The sequence below is a fragment of the Stylophora pistillata genome, chromosome 11 (assembly GCF_964205215.1).
Source record: "Stylophora pistillata chromosome 11, jaStyPist1.2, whole genome shotgun sequence".
Classification (NCBI taxonomy): Eukaryota; Metazoa; Cnidaria; class Anthozoa; order Scleractinia; family Pocilloporidae; genus Stylophora; species Stylophora pistillata.
Window position 1 is genome coordinate 29594977 of NC_142529.1, and position 17646 is coordinate 29612622.

Sequence of the window (17646 nt, forward strand, 5' to 3'; positions counted from 1 at the left end):
TGGAGCTTTGGTTTCCTGATATTTCGTGTTAAAAAAAGAGTGAAGAACTTTTAGTTTTGGTCGTATTGAAAAATTGTTTTCTTTCGAAGAGAGTGCAGTTAATTTGGATACGTGCCACACCAATCGAGTGGGCTGCGTCGAGTTGGGAATAGAAACTGTTCATCCAGCAAGGAAGGGAGAGCGTCTCCCAACCCACTCACCCTCCCCTCCCTCGCCTCGACCGTCTGCTTAGGGGCTGACGGGATACAAAACTCTGTTTCTCCCGCTTCCCTTTTCTTTTTGTTGTCTTTTTCTTTTCTCTTTCTTTGTTTAAGGTTGGGGCATTTCACTGAGAGAAACCTGGTCACTAACCTGATCACAAGGCTTCGACTAATTTCTTTTAATGCATGAAACTCACAACACCATTACATTTACTACATTGAGGTATTCTTGCCCACAAGGAGGGTCAAGTTGTTCTTGAGTCACAGAAAATTACTAACCAACTTCTTACTTTACTTTCAAATCAGAATATGGAACTTTCTTTCCCAGTTCATTACTCCATGGGATATGATGCAGGTTTTACAAAATCGTTACACTACACGGCCTGATTGTCTTTCTTCAAAGCTACACTATAATTTACGCCACTTTAGTCCTTGCCTCCACTGTAAAGTTCGAACGGGTTAACTATTAGCCGTAAAGCGGCAAAAAAATTTTCTGTTGGGCGTAAAAAAATTACAAAATTTAACCATTAGTCGTAAAAATATTAACCGTACTTTTTTTCCTTAAATCGCAACGGAAAAATTAACCGCTAGTCGTGAAATAGCCAAAGTTTTAACCGTTAGCCGTAAGAGCATCACCCCATGAGACCCTCTTACAAAGAACGAATTTTTTTTTATCGTCAACCGTCAAAGAAGCTCCTAAATGCCCACCATCCAACGGTTTCGGTGTCCATTTCAAAATTTTGTAGGGTACGTGTACTTTTTAAGTGACTGTTATCATACGTTCAAAATATGATTGCGTTTTTTGTATCCCTAGTTGATGCAGATGGAAAACAAAGATGTTACTTTGTCCACAAGCACTTGGAACAGGGCGCATCCGCAGAGGATTAGTTTTTGATCCCAGCACTGAGTTCTTCTGTACGAGCACTATAAAGCAAGAGAAAATAAAACGAAATGAAAGACTGAAATGTAATATTTTACAGTTTCCCCCTTTTTGAATTTGAAGGAGTGGGACACAGAGAAATTTAGGAGAAACATAAACTTTACAACCTTCTCCAAACAGACACATTTACTTACAAAAAAAGAATCAGTCCTTCTTCCGCGACCATCTAAGCTTCTTTATCTTTCCCTTTCCTGAAAACTTTTCTCATAATCTCCCTAGAAGGATGGAAAAAATGAGTTGATAGTTAGATCAAAAGCTTCTGCGTTGATCACTGCATCATTTTCGAACATTAGTCCCAAAAAGGTACAGTAAAGGTCTTCAAAGGGAAGACTCTTGGATCCTCTTTCTCAGCCAGGTACGCTCGGCTTTCTCATTCTCAGGCCTATCGTAAACATCCGAATTACAAACGTGCTACAGTACAATCACAAGAAGATACTTGTAGTTCTCAGCTTTTTCCAATCACCTGATATCAGTCAGTCTTTCCTCCATTGTCTCAAAAGGATGTCGATCATCCGTGTATTCCAAAAGTTCTGGAAATGAAACAGATTTGCGTTAATAACTGAGGAAAGCATTCGTGGGTGAAACTGCATGGGTAACCATGCATTTTTCCTTAGTATCCAGGCTTGTCCTGGATTATGGCTTCCTCGCCCGGCAGACAATCTCTTCTTGCTCGACCGACCGACCTACTTTCACATTAGGGAAGACAAAAGGGAACGTATCTTTTCACAGGGATGGCCCACATCGCGTAATCAATTACTGGACTTAATTCTTAGACCGAAATTGTGATCGTAAACACGGATTATTCGTATATTGTTCATTGAACAACACTTGCAATGGAAATTTAGGGCAGATACCTTTGGCTAAATCTTCCTCGCTTATCCAGTCACCGTCTAAGTAATTCTTTACCCTTAAATTCTGAAAAAAAAAAAAAAGAAAGAAAGTAAACTAAATTACATTAGCCGCTAAGATTTAAATAGTCAAGAACAATTACTCCAGAGCTAATTTGTTAATTATCATCAAGGTGAATTTCCCACAGCTTAATTACCATCTTTCACGTAGAGCGAATATCAGAAAAAAATTCATTTAGCTATGACGGTCTTACCCGGCAGAGCTAATGAGGACTTCGGAACTATTCCCTTAGTTTCAATACTCGCAATTGGTCCAACCACAAATCGACGTTGAGAATCTTGATTGTATGGGTTAGTTCAAGTTTTACTCACGTACGCTTCAAGAAGTACTCTCAAAACTATTTCAAAACACTTTGTGGAGAGGACAAGATTTCCCACATGCATCCAAATGTTCTTCACGTGCCTTTCACATGGAAAATTTCAGAGGCATATGAATTTTCACGTAAGGTAAAAGTGAAATTCGAAAGGAGAGTTTGTATTGTGCAGAATCTTACCATTATGACGAGATGTGCGTCTAGCTCATTAAAAAAGTGAATGGCGTTGTAAACATTTGTACTGGAGTGATTGCTTTGCTTACCCATCTTAAATGTCTACTGTACTCCAATCGCGTCACAATGAACATGGTATCGATAGCGTATTGCAGCTTGGCGGTCTTCTTTGCTTCACTGTAAGTATAGCTCAGCTGGGCAATGAGAATGTTCAGGAGTATTACAATCACCATTGCCATGTAGGCCACAAGTATCAAGATCGACAACCAGCTAACAGGCGGAAAACAACACAAAAGTTTCATTAAGGAGCACTGAAAGAGTCATCTCCTTTTCGAGAACTGGCAAGGCGAGTAAAAGTAAATCAAACAAATCGTAAACACGACACAATATCGTGCAAGGCATCACAAAAATTTCCGAAACAACACTCTTTTTCAAACGGACGCAGCATGTTCCTTGCAGTAACGCCACATGCATGTTCCGGACAAAATTGCTTCCGTTGAAGTGGAGCAAGGTATTGGAAGTAACAAATGTCATCACAATGGATCAAAAAAATTTTCCGTAGATTCGTATTTTGGTAGTTCCTTAATGTTTAAAACTAGCAAGGATTCGCCTCTTTCACTCTACGAAAATCACAGCGTGGAAGTTCTCCTTACGATATTAGTAGATTACTGAGAAAATAGGGGGGGAGGAGGGAGGGGGGAGGAGGGAGGGGGGAAGAAAAAAAACAGACTCGTCAGCTTAAGGATTCCATCTTAACTCGGTATGACACGGAAAAGTCACGAATTTAATTTTATTGTTAAAAAGTTTAGGAGAAAAAACTCAAGACTACGAATCACTCCTAAAATTTACAGCTGCTGGGAATAGGAAATGTAACTTGTTGCAGACAAGCGGACGAGAGGCTACGCGAAAAATGACGGTTGTCAGTGAAACAGCGCGCCAGTTACAGTAACAAACGAAATAAAATCATTTTTCCACCTGAACTTGGAATAATCTTCTTCAACTGGTTGCTGTTCAGCAAGAGCTCGTACGGCAGCCAACATCAACCAGGCGTAATTACTGAAAGAAAAAAAAAACACAAAAATGTTATTCCTGGTTAACACTTCAAACAATTTCATTTTAGCTCGTTCACTTGATTTAAACTCCAATTACCTGAACAGCTCCTGAGAGCCAGTAGCTTTGAGCGCCATGAACATGGCGCCACAGAATCCAAGACAGACGATAACAAACACCACACTAAAGCGAGTGATGTCGCGATAGATGATCTTGGCAAGAGTCTTCGTATACAGACCCGTAGTTCTACAGAGCAAAATATTAAGAAAGTCAGCACAAGATGATGGAAAACTTCTAGCAGATGCAGTTTAAGGAGCTCCCGCCTTATTGCAAGCTCGCTTCCACCACGACGAGTTCGACCTGCCTCGACAAGGATAGCTAAATACAACTAATGCCTCGTTTCTAGAAACGTTTTGGCTACGAAAAAATATGATTAAGATGGGTACAAATTATCAGCCGATAAGTGCAAGATGTTTTTCGTTAGAGTGACGTATTTAAACTGAGAAGTTCTCTATGCGTGGGCAAACTCGTTGTGGCGAGAGCGAATTGGAGGAGAGCGAACTTGTAATTGGGCGAAACCTCTAACTACCGTTGGAGCAAATTAATAGCGGCCACGCATCAAAACTAAAAATCTCACAATTCTCAGTTCTGAGTTATTTACCAGACAAAAGAACTTAACCTTTTGTAAACTATGGATGTACTTATTTAAGTTAGTCTACCTTGTAACGCACGAAAACTTGAAGAGTCGCAGAAAATTAAACAAATAACCGAGGGCTGCCACGCTCCACTGATATCTGACTTTGGCAAATCGAAGAGGAATCACAAGAAACGTCAAGATTAGACCCAACCAATCAAAATAATTGTACGGATCCTTGAAATAGGTTCTCCATTCCCTGAAAATAAACGTAGCAATTTAATTGACAGTTAATTAACTCTCTTGGACTGTTAGCACATAATTGCCAACCCAGAATTTACTGATTCCAAAAGGATTACTTTCAACATACAGTTGAAAAATTCTCTACAAGTCAAGCTACTTTTCAACTTGAATCTTACTATTTTTGTTGAAAATGTTTGAGCAACGTGGAAAAACTCACCGTTCTGCTTGGTTGACCTCTTCGAAAAAGTAAAACATGAGGAAAATGATGGTAAGAACTTCACAGAACAAACGCAGGCCATTCGCCCTGCCACCGTACTGTGTTGGATCGTCAAGCGTCGAGCCGTAGATAAGGGCGAAGGATAACACTGTTAAAAACACGATGTAGAAAGAGCCTTGAACACTGAAAAAGGAACAGATTTAAAATTTGGCATTTGCGGAAATAATGTGTGGTTTCCTCGATGACAAAGCCAGGGGAGAAAATTGCAAAACTGCAGTGCCAGTAAATTGGAAGAGGCTATAATGAAAGCATGAAGGAACAAGGATGAAAAAGATTAACAATGACAATCGTGAAAATTTGGTCTATCTATTCCAAGATCTACAGAGCATTGCGTGTAGCACGGAATTCTAATAAGCTAGAGATAGTAAATAAGCGAGTGCTTCGCCTTGTCCTCGGAGACAGATCAAGTTCGTATTCAGCTTTACTGAACAGGCTTGATATGGTATCACTAAAAGATAAAAGAGTCCAGGACATATTAACTATGGTTTACAAAGGCCTTTACAACATGGCTCCAGGGTATATCACATCACTTCTCAAAGAGCGCAGTCAAAGTGCATATAATTTAAGGGGTAAAGGGAAATTACAGATACCAGCGGTGAAGACCACAACTTTTGGACTTCACTCTTTCAGGTATCTTGCTGCCTCTGCATGGAATAGCTTATCAGATGAATTAAGAATGTCAGACACTCTAGCCGCTTTTAAACGTGCCATTAGGAGTTATATATCTAGTAGGGATTAGTATATAATTATTAGTATTTTTATATGAGGTTTTATAAGAGTCTTTCGATTTTAAACTTATTGCCATTAGTTTGTAGTTATATGTTCGGAGATACTAGCACGTCTAGTGCTATTCATAAATCCGAATGGAAATAAAGTTTATGTATGTATGTATGTGTGTGTGTGTGTGCGTGCGTGCGTGCGTGCGTGTGTGTGTGTGCATGTATGGGTAAAAAACGAGCGATTTTATCAGGGTGATATCAACAAGGAGGTAACATAAAAACAAACTTAACAATAGACAGGAGTCTAAGCGAAAGGGAAGAATAGATTTCACTGGCTTAACCCCTTTACCTCCAGAAGTGTAATAATCCATACATTATCCAACGAACCGGTGATGAAAATACTCAGACTTATCAGGTAGAAGTTGTTATCTTGATCTAAGAACAAATTCTTGTAAGTAACTCACAAAGAAATATGTAGCTGCTAGAGGGGAGAATTAGATATCAGATCTGGAAGTTCAAGGGTTAACTAAATATGTTTGTGGTCTTTGAAGGATGGCTGAACACACGAAGATTCAATCTGTACGAAAGAGGTTCTTACCAAAACCACCAGTGAGCAAACTTGTTCCATTTCCTGCAGACTAACATTCGGACAACAGGGTGTTGCACTGCCGCCTAAATAAACGAAAACAAGCTTGCGTTTAGCAAGACTCCGTCGCAGGCACTGCTTGGGTTTGTCACGCAACGCAATTACGCAACACAGTCACGAAACGCAGTCACGCGTTTTCTCCCCGACCAACGACCTCCGACGGCTGCTTCGGTTGGACTCATATTACTTTCCTTGCGAGGAAGAAAACGCATTGCGTGAAAAGACCAAACAACGGCTGCATAAGAGATTTGAGTTCAACTCGATCTTGTTCTTCGTCTGATATTTATTAAGGAGTCAAATTTTCAGGAAAAAAATTTTTGGTGATACTGGACTCAGTCCGTGATAGAAAGCCTGTTATAATTAATTGAAATGTTAGACACTCGAGGTTCAAGATCAAAAAAGATTCCACTCTATGTGTGTTTTAATTTAGATGCACTGGAAATGTAGCCACCATGCTGGACTGGACTCCAGAACCAAACTGGGTCCAGGTTCAAGACCTGGTTGGGTAACTGTGTCGTGTTCTTGGGAAAGACACTCTACTCTCGCCATACCTATCCCCACCCCAACCCACCCCCCCATGGTGTATAAATGGGTATCCTTAACTATTGGAAACCTGAGGACTAGCCTATGTGTCATTGTACCCCCCCCCTTCCAAGGAGAATCGGAAGGGTGGTTCTCCTCAGAGGAAGGGTACGGCTACACATAGGCTACCTGAAAACATGCTAAGGTTGAATGTAGGAAGAGGGAAAATTTTGTGATGTAATGGCAGCCATGTTAAGCCGTGTTGCAGTTAACTCTTATCAATTATTACTTCATATTATCTGGGTTGCACTAAGGATACACTAGTAAAAATTACCCTATTTCCACTCTCTGCAATTTGTCTCAGACATGAAGGTGACTTGTGGTTAAATTTCAGGTTGGATACAGTTTCAGTACTGATTGGTGCTCCTTGATCACCAACTTCAGTAGCCACTTTTATTTTTGGCTGTCTTCCGCTTTCATCGGCTTCCAGTATGTGATAAAAAAAGTCATAGTTCATGGGGTCATCAGGAACACTGCTCAAAGATCTTTCGATTTCATCCTCATATTCGTCACCCTCTTGTCCATGTGGTAGGTATGGACAATGAGGGTTTATAAGCTTGTCTAATACAGCTATAACTGTTTTCTGAATCAAAATAAAATACATAATTATTGTACATACATATACAGTAACCAAAAAAACATGATAGAAGAGTTTGCAAGAAAATAAGTTAATCAACTTATATGTCTATATAGCCATCATATAAAGTATAGATTGAAGTAACATTCACCACCCCTTCAACAACAAGAAAGTGTCAAAAATAATACCGTCCATGACAAAAATATGCACATCTGATTGGCTGAAAACAAGTACATTTTTGAAGTAACACAAGTGCAAATTTGTATTACACAGGTGCAAATTACAAACAGGGTGAGCTGTCAAAATTCCATCTGCCTTGATTTTCTGTGATGCTTTTTTCATGTAAATTATTAAAAATAACAAGATTTCTTGTGTAGTAGTTGTAAATTTTTCAAAGACTAAAGATTACAATTTTTTTTGTTTATAAAAAATTTCGTTGTGCTTATTTACACCACATTGTGCTCAAAATCACGTTATTACCTTTAGTAACAATAATAAATGTATTTCAAGGGGATAAAAACAAAAGGCCATCACTATAAGCTGCCGTAATCTATTATAGAGTAGCCTTTGTTCAATAATTTACACAAATTCTCTACCTTCATGCCAGGTTCATTTGTCCTTGGGTTCTGGTAACTAATATAATGTCCAAAAAAAAACTTTGCTGTGGTCTGTTCCTCATCATCTTCACAAAGGAACAGTCTATGAATTCTGAAAAAGTAATAAAAGTACATATATCATATACCGGTAACCAGTTTTTCACAATCTGGCATCCTGACCGGCAATCAAAATTATTCTGGTTCACCATTTTGTGCACCTGCATGTTCACAAGATACTAAATCAGATTTCTAAATTGGCGAGATAAATATCATCACTATCAAATAACTTACAATTAACTGACAATTTTTATCAACTTTTTTATTCACCATAACAGAACTGGATTAAGAACAGATTAAAAAGTAACTGTTTTGATGAGACCGAATTGTGTTTTAAATGAAAAAAAGTGAATCCACAACGACAGAAAAACTCATAAGTCCGACATCTGCGACTGCTTAACAGAAAATAAAAATGACCCTATTTCTATCACGACCTATTGATTATATTTAGGAAAATCAAAAAATAAAAACATGTGACACTCTTCGGCCTTCCCAACAGACAGCGCCACGCCAATCAACAGGTGTTCGTCAGAACAGTAACATATGTTCATGTAGAACTCTACACATTCAAATGCAAAATAGCCAACAAGCTACTAGGTTTCTAACTAGATTTATTGAAATGAACTTGATTGGTTTGTAATAAAATTGAGAGGCAGAAATGGAAAATTAACAAATGAATGAGTGAAGTAGTAAAGAAAAGTGAAAATAGAAAAATCTTTGATATTTTATGGTGTGGGTTTTGATGATTCGTATTAGCTCTTGCAAGTTAGCCCTCAACTCCCAGCGTGATGAACATGCATGTAACTTCTGAGTATAATTCCAATGAGTTGTCTAGTTAACAGGTTGGGAGAACAAAGTAGCTCATTAGCTGGAGGGTGTCATTTTGGAATAACACCAAATTTTCCTGTCTGATTTACAGTGAAAAGTATGGCAGAATGTAGAGAGATTTAATAATTGGATGTTAGGAGTTGTGGTAAGTTCCTAGACAGGGCTTTTTTATTCCTAGTTGACTGGTAAGTATAGAGATCGGCATAGTGTGTGCACCATACACAGACTAGAAATGCAGTAAATCACTTGAACCTGGGGGAAACAGGTGAAGTGTAGTGTGATCGTCCAGGTGAGTGTAGTCCTGAGAAGGACTGTTGTCGGTTGTAGTGACATATAGAATGTTCTTATAATAAGAAATAAGAACATTCTACTGACAACAACTATTCACTTGACTCTGATGATGACTTCCGCACAGGTTGTCGAAACGTCAGTCACTACCACCGACAACAGTCCTTCTCAGGACTACACTCACCCGGACAATCACACTACACTTTCACAGAGACTAGAAACTTACCGATCATGCCTCATTTGAGATATCAGATAAGCTGCTGTGTCATCTTTGTACTTCTTTAAGGCCAACTCAACGGGCAAACAACTAGGATTGTCATCTTGCTTGCGAGTCCACATGTACATCAGACCTGGGTAGCATTCTACCAATGACTTTGTAACGTGCAAGAAGTTCTGTTCAGCAGCTAGGTGCAGTAGTGTTGATCGGGTTCGATCAGTATCTGCTGGAACACGGAAATATTTGTAGTCTTCCTTGGTGTCCCTCTCAAGAATTATCTCTGTTAGGCGACTAATCTAAGGTTGAAAATGTAAAAAAAGTTAATTTTTTCAGTTGACAGAAGTTTATTGTCGTTTGACCCTTAAAACGGTTTCTGCATGTTCCCCTTATAACCTCTTAATGCCTAAGAGTGATTATCATCTAATTTCTTTTTACAGTACCAATGCTTAAAAAAACTTCATTATTGCTGTTTGTGATTCTTAAGAGTAAACAATTAAACAGCCCAAAAAACCCCTTCAAATGTACTAAAAATTTGATGCGGGACTCTAGCTGTCACTCTGAAGAAAACTTAGCAAAATTAGAGCACATACCAAATACTCCAAGCTTGGGATCAGTTCTGGTTTATCTTTGTATTTCTTCTTCTGTGGCCATTTGTGAATGATGACTAAAAGAGCATTTTTGTCATGTTTTTTGATTAGCCGATCCACTCTGACCTCATCCAATGCTCTGTTCCATGAAAGGTTTGCATCTTTTACTTTGTTTTGAACCTAAGTATGATGCATGCATACTTCAACAATTACTTAAATTGATTTGGTTATTTCTATGACATTTATTTTAGGACCACTTGTTGGTAACTTTAGCTGTGAAGATCTTTCTGGGTGGGTGAATGGTAAATGATTATACATTAATCATTTAACTCCCAAGATCTGACTATCAATTCTCCCCTCTAGCTGCTTTACATTTCCTTGTAAATCAGTTATGAGAATTTGAAGTTAGATCTGGATAAAAACTTCTACCTGAGTACTTTTCTTTCCAGTTACGTGAACTGAGCCATAATAGTGTAATTAACGTTTTAACTCATATCAATAACAATATTTGATTTATTTTCGCTTGGTTTTGGAATAAAATGACCTTTACAAGTGAATATTTAACTTTGAATTTCATGGTACTGTTTCAAGAACTGATTCAGAAATAATCCAAGCATTTTGTAGCAAATAGTATATACAAAGAGCACGAATTTTGTGCTCGAGGGCTACATAACTTCGAAAAGTTCAACACAGTAACACGTATATTGATATTGGCCATATGGGTGAGGTAGTTCGTAAATAAAAAATTCAAAATGTCGCTAGTTTACTACGAGCTACCTAAAGTGTATTTGTAAACACAATATTAACAAAGTGTTTCCACGTTGTACAGTGTTTGTAAGGTTTACTCCTGTCACAAATCGTAGCACTAAGCGAAGAGAAGAATGGAAAAGTGAATAAGAGATGAAACATTTCGATAAATACAACCTTGCAAATTCTTACCATCAGCCAAAACTCTTTATCAAAGCGTTCCTCCAGCTCATCTTCAGCTTGATCGGTTTTGTCCGTAGCTGGCTGCTTCTCTTCCATTTCCTTTTCCTCGACGTCGACTGGAATCACTGTATATGCATCTTTACTTTTCGCCATACTGCTAGCAAGTAAATTTGGAGCGAACCCTACTCATTCGTAGCAAAACAGCCCAAAATATTTTGAAACACCCCACATGTTCCAGAAGGTTCGGCTCTATTTTAACACGTGATTGGTTCTTGAACAAAACGGAGGTTGAACAAAGGAGAAACCGGAAATTGGAGTTGCAAACACAATTTCTTTTTTATTCCCTTCATGGTCAAAGAAAAAAACTCACATGATAAGGAAAACGGAGTGTAGAAGGTTGTTTTCTACGCTGTCAATTCATACTTCGGAAAGTTTTATGGGGAATTGTATCTGGATGTAAACGAAAATTACGCCTGATCGCCAGATCACTCCTGTGAAAGTTGGTGCAAACTCCCCATCTCACCCCGTCCCTCATAAAACTTGAAATTTTAGTTTCATCAAAACATAATCATATATCGGAAAATCTTATTAATAATTACGGCGACTTTATTCCAAAATGCGTTCAAAATAACGATTTTTAAGACGTAACATACTTAATTTTTTTCTTATACAATTTTACTTCGCATATTTATGAAATAAATTACAAAGGAAAATACATCCTTCTTAATAAATACAAAATCTCGAAGTTTGGCAAAAACGGGAAATTTTTCATTCGAATGCCTAACCGGAAGTGGATACAACAAACGTTTATATTTTCAACATTGCATTATTATTACATTTAGCGATTATAGTTCAATGGCGTTTCACGCAACTCCTAGAATCGCAGCCACAAGCGAATCTAACCCCTTCCCTTCAAAATCATTCGGCCGCTGTATCTTCTCGGGGTTTTCCAGACCAAGGCTGTAACATTTGCCCTCAAGCCATTGTGGAGGAATCTCTTCTCCAAAGCACAGAGGAAGTATTTTTCTCGGTAGCTTTCCTTCGTCGTTGGTAAAATTTTCAAGCGGTATTATAGCGGATTGATCGTTTGAACTCGAGATACACAAAATGACGACATTGTTTGGAACCGCCAGCCATTCAAAAATTCGATCTTTGATTACTTCATCATCGTGTTCCGATAAATTGACAGCGTTTTTACTTGACACCGCCACACAGCCTGGTGGGTTCACCTGGTTTAGAGCATCGTAGAAATATTTCATAATTACACTGGAGCGCTCTGATGTTGGTTTGTACAGGAAAAGCACACGCTTGGTTCCCCCTCTTCTACAGCTAATAGGGATGAGTTTCGCGGTTTTGGCCTCTTTCGTCTTTTTGGAGTCCTTTCCCATTGCAGATTGGAATCGTGAGAGGTTGGACTAGTAAATAGTATGGTCCGATAATTGAAAATTCACGTATAATACCAAAACAAACAGCTTTCCGCAATTTGAAACGAATAATTTCGTGGTTTTGACGGTCCAAACGTTGAACTCCTCCTGCGTCGAGTCAAAGCTCCAACTCGCTCATGAGAACTTGGACGTTCGAACTTTTAAATCGTCGATAAACAAACAGCCGCAAGTCACGCAAAGGAAGGTTTGGCCCTATTCTGACAGTTGATTGGCTCGAAAAACTAAAACGGATGTGGCACCAACCCAAAACCGAAAGAAGTGTGACAACTTTTAAAATGACTTTATTTGGAGCGATTTTACTGTAGTTCCTATCTAGGTAAAGGAGAAAAAAAATCACATGACAGGGAGATAAGGAAAAATCAAGTGGATTAAGAAATTATGGGGAAAAGAGACAAAAGAAAATATTCTTGTCGTATGATCCTATTTAAGGTTATAGCTCAAATTAAGCGTTTATTTGATTTCACTCTTTCAATCCTTTTTCAATTGCTCGTTTCATTTCGTTTCCCCTTCAAATTCTAATCAAAATATAATGCTTTCGAAAAATCCCATGACTTTTAATGCGTCGTAAAAAATTTATAACACAATTATACGAAATTCTGATCTTTCTGTTGTTTTATTAATTCAGAAAAAAACGGTTCCACGGCATTCAGACATTTTCAAAGCGACCTTTATTGATTAAAAAGCCAACGTTGTTACTTTTTCGAAGAAATGATAGAATCAGACATGAATTTTTGCAGTTTGTAATGAATCCATTGGCTGAATTCACGAGATTTCTTTTTTTTCTTGATTTGATAAGCGCCGAAAGCTCGCGAGTTTACGCTTAAATTTGATAGAGCATAACCTAATGTAACTGTGTTAATAAAAACATGAAGTTTTGAATCTACTTGTATATAGTTTATACTAAGAAAATAATTTTGTATAAGATGGGATTTACGCCCTACCTTCTAAACGCATTTCCTAAACTATAGCTGGATCGAAAGCGAACTTTGGACTGATGAAAATGTCTTCAAATAAGCTGGCCAGAACAGCGAAAAGAATGTTGCACATATAAAAAATGTTTCATTTCTGTGTAGAGTTCTTATATAGTGTTTTACTCCGCTCCTCGAATCGCAGCTACAAGCGTATCCAAGCCCTCGCCTTCGAAATCGTTTGGCCGTTCTACCGTCTCGGGTTTCGCCAAACCAAGGCAGTAACATTCAGCCTCACGCCAGTGAGAAGGAATATCCTTTCCAAAACAGAGAGGAAATATTTTTGCCGGTAGCTTTCCTTCGTCGTCAATAAAATCTTCACGCGGTATTTTCTCCGTTTGGTCATTTGAGCTCGAGATACACACAACAACAACATTATTAGGGACCGTTAACCATTTCAAAATCCGTGCCTTCACCACCTTGCGATCGTGTTTCAATAAATTCACAACATTGTCTTCACCCGAGACCTCTACACAGCCAGGAGGTTTGGCCTGATTTAAAGCGTCGCAGAAATGTTCCATGATTTCGATTGTACGCTCTGATAATGGCTTGTACAGGAAAAGCACTTCTTTGGTACTGTTTTTCAGTTTCTCACCGCGAACCACAACTTTTGTCGCTTCTTTAGCCGACTTCGCCTTTTTAGAGTCGTTTCCCATCTCTGATCAGCAAAACTTGTATGAAATAAAACAATACTTGCGGACTTCAAAATCAATCCCTTTCACCGCTTGAAATGAAATTGTATTTTTCACTTTTAAATCTGGGCGGATTTCAAATCATTTTCACTGTCAGCAAATGTTATGACTTTTTAATGTTGTTTTCCTTTCAACCTGCCACGAAGCATAACAATAAAGTGTTTTAATTAACATGTCCAAAGAGAAAGTATTGATATTTTTTAATTTGCCAGTTAAGATCAGCCGAGTCTATCTGCGAAATATTCCCTCTCCGAAAAGTACCTATTCCATTTCGAAACTTAAATGAATAAATCTAATTTATTTCTCCGTCAATTATATTTGATTTAAAAATGATATTTCAAAATCTGCCTTCATTTATTATGCGTAGTTGAATTATTAAAGAGATAGAGGACTCTTATCTTGTTTGTATAACCTCAGGCCTTGTCTCAGTACACGTGTCCGGATATTTCTTTTTTTTTTTTTTTGCGGATCGGCTTGGCCTTTTTCCTACACATATCCGCTAAATACGGTTGATGAATCCACAACTTTTTAAAATCGCTTTCGGAGGTGGATTTTTTTTTTTTAATTCGCATTGATTACGGTTAGTGTGGACGATCCAATCCGCCCCAGTGTTGAGTTGAGGCTGTGTGGCTATGAAAAAAAACAAAAAAAAAATCGTCTATGGCTTTTATGAAATATTATTTCTCAAATGTACGCCCGAGTCTAAACATCGCAATTATATTTACATACTCTCAGTCTAAACACTTCCGATCACGAGTCATATGGCAGTTTATGCTCTCCTCGTGATAAGAGTAAATAGTCTGCACGGGTCACAAAATATCTTTATCAGTACAAAGGTCTCACAATGGTCTTAAGGCGACATCTTTCACTGGAGAGCACACTTCCGCTCTCTCGAATTCAGAAAAAAAAAAACTACATTCAATTTCAAAAAACCCAAATTCCTTCTTTCTCTTCCGTGGTGAGATTTGGTTTCCAAGCTCTGGTTTCTAAGAATAGTCCATTTTACAGTTGCATGTTTGGTTGCCAAGCCTTCGAAAAAGAGTGAGGCTAGAGGTGACCTAGTTTCGATACAAATGTTGCTGCTTTTCAAATGTAAATTAATTTGTTATCATGCAAACTAGATACTGATCTCCATTACTACAAGGTCACCTTCAGCCTCACTCCAAATCAAAGGCTTGGCAACTAAGTACACAATTCAAAACTAGCCGATCACGTTCGACATCTGTTAGAAAATTTTTGAGCCGAACGATTCATAGTTGCAGTCGACGCCATTAAATGTCGAAACTTTAGTGGTTTTTGTTTAGCGCTCAACGTGAGTTAGCAAATAGTTTTAGTCTGAATGAACTCATTTGTGCAATTGCTTTAGATGATCAAAAGAAAATGTAATTAAGAAAGGGTTTTGTAAACCAAGCTTTCGTTAGAGAAACAGGTGATCTTCGAAGATCGATAGAAAAAGTAAGTCATAAAATAAAAATTTATTCTTGCAACTAACGAGCCCGCGCAAAATCAGCTGAACTTAATGGAAATTTTTGAGGATCAAACGGTTTTAATATCACTTTCTCAAACTAGTTTAATTTCTTCAAAATACAGATTATAAATGTTTTACAAATATTTGGCCGATCACCGTTCAATCTCTGTTGCTTCATTTACATTGTGATATCATTATTCCTGACGTGATTTTAAAACATTTGAGTGATTTTCTGGAATTGAACAATGCTCAAATTATTACGAGGAAAATTTCAAAGGAGGAGGAAAGAGTCAATGGAAATTCAAAAAACACGTACTCGGCCTAAAAAGTGAGAAAACGAGAATGACAAAAACACGATAAGGCTTAGGTTCCCATTTGACTGGTTGAGACGGTGACGTCATTTAATTATTGGACCAATCAAAGCGGGAATTGTTGACAACAATCTGGCTCAGTTAAAATTACTAATTTAGAGATGCTGTTTTCTAGATCTCGATGACCCACTTCCATTCAGTTCACTCTGCCCTAACAGTGGCAACAAGTTCTTTCAACGGCTCTTCAAAATCGCTTGGGCTACTCACAGCTTTGAGGTCGACTTTCAAAGAAATACATTCCTTCCATGAGGTCGGACATTTTCCAAACGAGAACGCCACGATCTTCCCTCCTTGGAAATTAATATCTTCTGCGAAAGGGTGTACGTCTTGACTTGACAACAAGCAGATGAGAACCACGCCATCTTTATCCAGCCATTCGATAATCCAATTCTTCGCCTCCGTGAGGAAGGACCCAGAAAGAGAACTTGAACCGTCAAGTTCCAGGATTTTCACACCTTCTTGTTTGATTTCTAAACTTCCTGGAGGTTTACAGGCGTTTAATGCGTCGCAAAAATGATCAACAGCATCGATTGGTGGTTTGGATTCCGCTTCGTGTAAAATCAGCAAACGGAGATTTTTGGAGCTGTTTTTTCCTTTGGAGACTATCTTTGGATGTGTTGCTTTTTCTTTTCCTTTTTTCGACGGATCGTTGCCCATGATCTGCGAAAACAAGTTTCATGAACAAATTTGATAAGTAAAAAACTAGAAAACCTATTATTTACTCTGCTTCGTTGTTCTAGGATGATTTCTAACTGGTTCGGAATGCGAAATAGATGCTTCTTGCGGGCATGCTTGGGCTAAATTGTATGAATAACCATCTTCCCCCCTCCTCCCTTCAAGAAGACTTTTTTTAATGAGATTCATCGTAAATTTCTAAGATTGTCTAAACACATGACATATCGTTGGCTGAAGACTTCTTTTTGAGTCGGAAGTAATCGTAGATTGAATGCTGTCGCGTGACGCATAAAGAATTATTAACGTGTAACACTCGTGACGGCGGAGTTCTTTTCAGTTGCTGAAGTAACAAGTTGCTTTCGTATTCCTAGCTTTCTGAAAAAGAAAACCATGATAATCAAAACATATCACCAAATCCACATGTTAAATTTGAATAAAACGGCGAAAAAATTCTCAAATCAAACCGCGTACGACCTACTTACAGGTAACGTAGAGATACCGACATTGCGTGTTCCCAAGGTTGGTAGCGTTACATGTTATCATGAATTAAAAGGCTTGAGTTAACTTTAAATGTCATTAAATATTCACAGAATAGTGATTCAGTTTGAAGCTGGTACAACAGACATAACCAGCCAGAAAGAAATTGGCGTCAATAAATGCATTTTTGTAGCTAGGATGAGACAGAATTAGTGGTGAGATTTTGCAAGAAAAATTGTATACTTTTGGTTAGTCGAAGACAGATCTTAGAGAAGCAGAGTTAGCCGCCTGAAGCAATCTAAATATGGTGGTCATTTAAGGCCCAATATTGCTTTAAAATACATCAAATTTTACTTTCACCTCGGTGAGAATAAATGGAGACCCCCTTGTAGCGCCCTCAAACATGCGTTCGCCGATCAAATCGATCGAGAAGATCACCATTTGACTAAACCTAAAACCCCCTGAGTCATTGAGTAACCGAGCGTGAATCGTGTGACAGAACGGCAGTAAGTAATCAAGTAAACAGAAGGAAATCTGCTTACCTTTTCAAGGAAACGCTTTGTGAAATTGTCCGAATTCGAGATTGAAGTCTCTCCAAGCTTTGTAAGGCTGACAATCGAAGACTTTGCGTGAAAAGGAGTTACTTCTAAGATCGTTCCTGAGTTTCAACTAAGAATAGTTTGCGGAGGATTGCGAGCTATGCAAGACCACCATATGACGTCAATAAACTTCTAGAATGTCGAGCCCGCGATTTCTGTGGGGCGCATTTTGTCCAGCGTTAAA

The 17646-nt window shown here is 38.3% G+C and overlaps 4 protein-coding genes across 4 annotated transcripts; all 4 read right to left on the bottom strand.

The window, feature by feature from the left end:
* Positions 1–364: 364 nt before the first annotated feature.
* LOC111321225 (uncharacterized) lies at positions 365–11013 on the bottom strand. The gene is made up of 15 exons (XM_022924046.2): positions 10777–11013; positions 9841–10017; positions 9260–9546; positions 7861–7972; positions 6962–7270; positions 6058–6131; positions 4681–4863; positions 4306–4479; positions 3686–3832; positions 3512–3592; positions 2626–2806; positions 1995–2055; positions 1604–1670; positions 1275–1355; positions 365–1124 (listed from the first exon to the last, which is right to left on the bottom strand). The coding sequence occupies exons 1-14, from the start codon at positions 10918–10920 to the stop codon at positions 1307–1309; spliced, it is 2046 nt and encodes a 681-aa protein (XP_022779781.2). The 5' UTR covers positions 10921–11013; the 3' UTR covers positions 365–1124; positions 1275–1306.
* A 337-nt stretch (positions 11014–11350) lies between these two features.
* On the bottom strand, positions 11351–12349 carry LOC148721106 (uncharacterized). Its single transcript, XM_088737991.1, has one exon. It carries the CDS (start codon positions 12153–12155, stop codon positions 11631–11633), a length of 525 nt encoding a protein of 174 aa, XP_088594117.1. The 5' UTR covers positions 12156–12349; the 3' UTR covers positions 11351–11630.
* A 512-nt stretch (positions 12350–12861) lies between these two features.
* Positions 12862–13836, bottom strand: LOC148721107 (uncharacterized). The gene has a single exon (XM_088737990.1). It carries the CDS (start codon positions 13834–13836, stop codon positions 13303–13305), a length of 534 nt encoding a protein of 177 aa, XP_088594116.1. The 3' UTR covers positions 12862–13302.
* LOC111321195 (uncharacterized) lies at positions 12862–17584 on the bottom strand. The gene is made up of 2 exons (XM_022924007.2): positions 17406–17584; positions 12862–16371 (listed from the first exon to the last, which is right to left on the bottom strand). The coding sequence occupies exon 2, from the start codon at positions 16366–16368 to the stop codon at positions 15853–15855; it is 516 nt and encodes a 171-aa protein (XP_022779742.1). The 5' UTR covers positions 16369–16371; positions 17406–17584; the 3' UTR covers positions 12862–15852.
* Positions 17585–17646: the final 62 nt, after the last annotated feature.

Coding starts and splice junctions, on each gene's coding strand:
- LOC111321225 (XM_022924046.2), bottom strand. CDS start 10,920: ATGGCGAAAAGTAAAGATGCATATACAGTGATTCCAGTCGACGTCGAG. Junction 7,973..9,259: donor TCTCAAATGAGGCATGATCG/GTAAGTTTCTAG, acceptor TTACTTTTTCAG/AATTCATAGACTGTTCCTTT. Junction 1,671..1,994: donor CGAGGAAGATTTAGCCAAAG/GTATCTGCCCTA, acceptor TTTCATTTCCAG/AACTTTTGGAATACACGGAT.
- LOC148721107 (XM_088737990.1), bottom strand. CDS start 13,836: ATGGGAAACGACTCTAAAAAGGCGAAGTCGGCTAAAGAAGCGACAAAA.
- LOC111321195 (XM_022924007.2), bottom strand. CDS start 16,368: ATGGGCAACGATCCGTCGAAAAAAGGAAAAGAAAAAGCAACACATCCA.
- LOC148721106 (XM_088737991.1), bottom strand. CDS start 12,155: ATGGGAAAGGACTCCAAAAAGACGAAAGAGGCCAAAACCGCGAAACTC.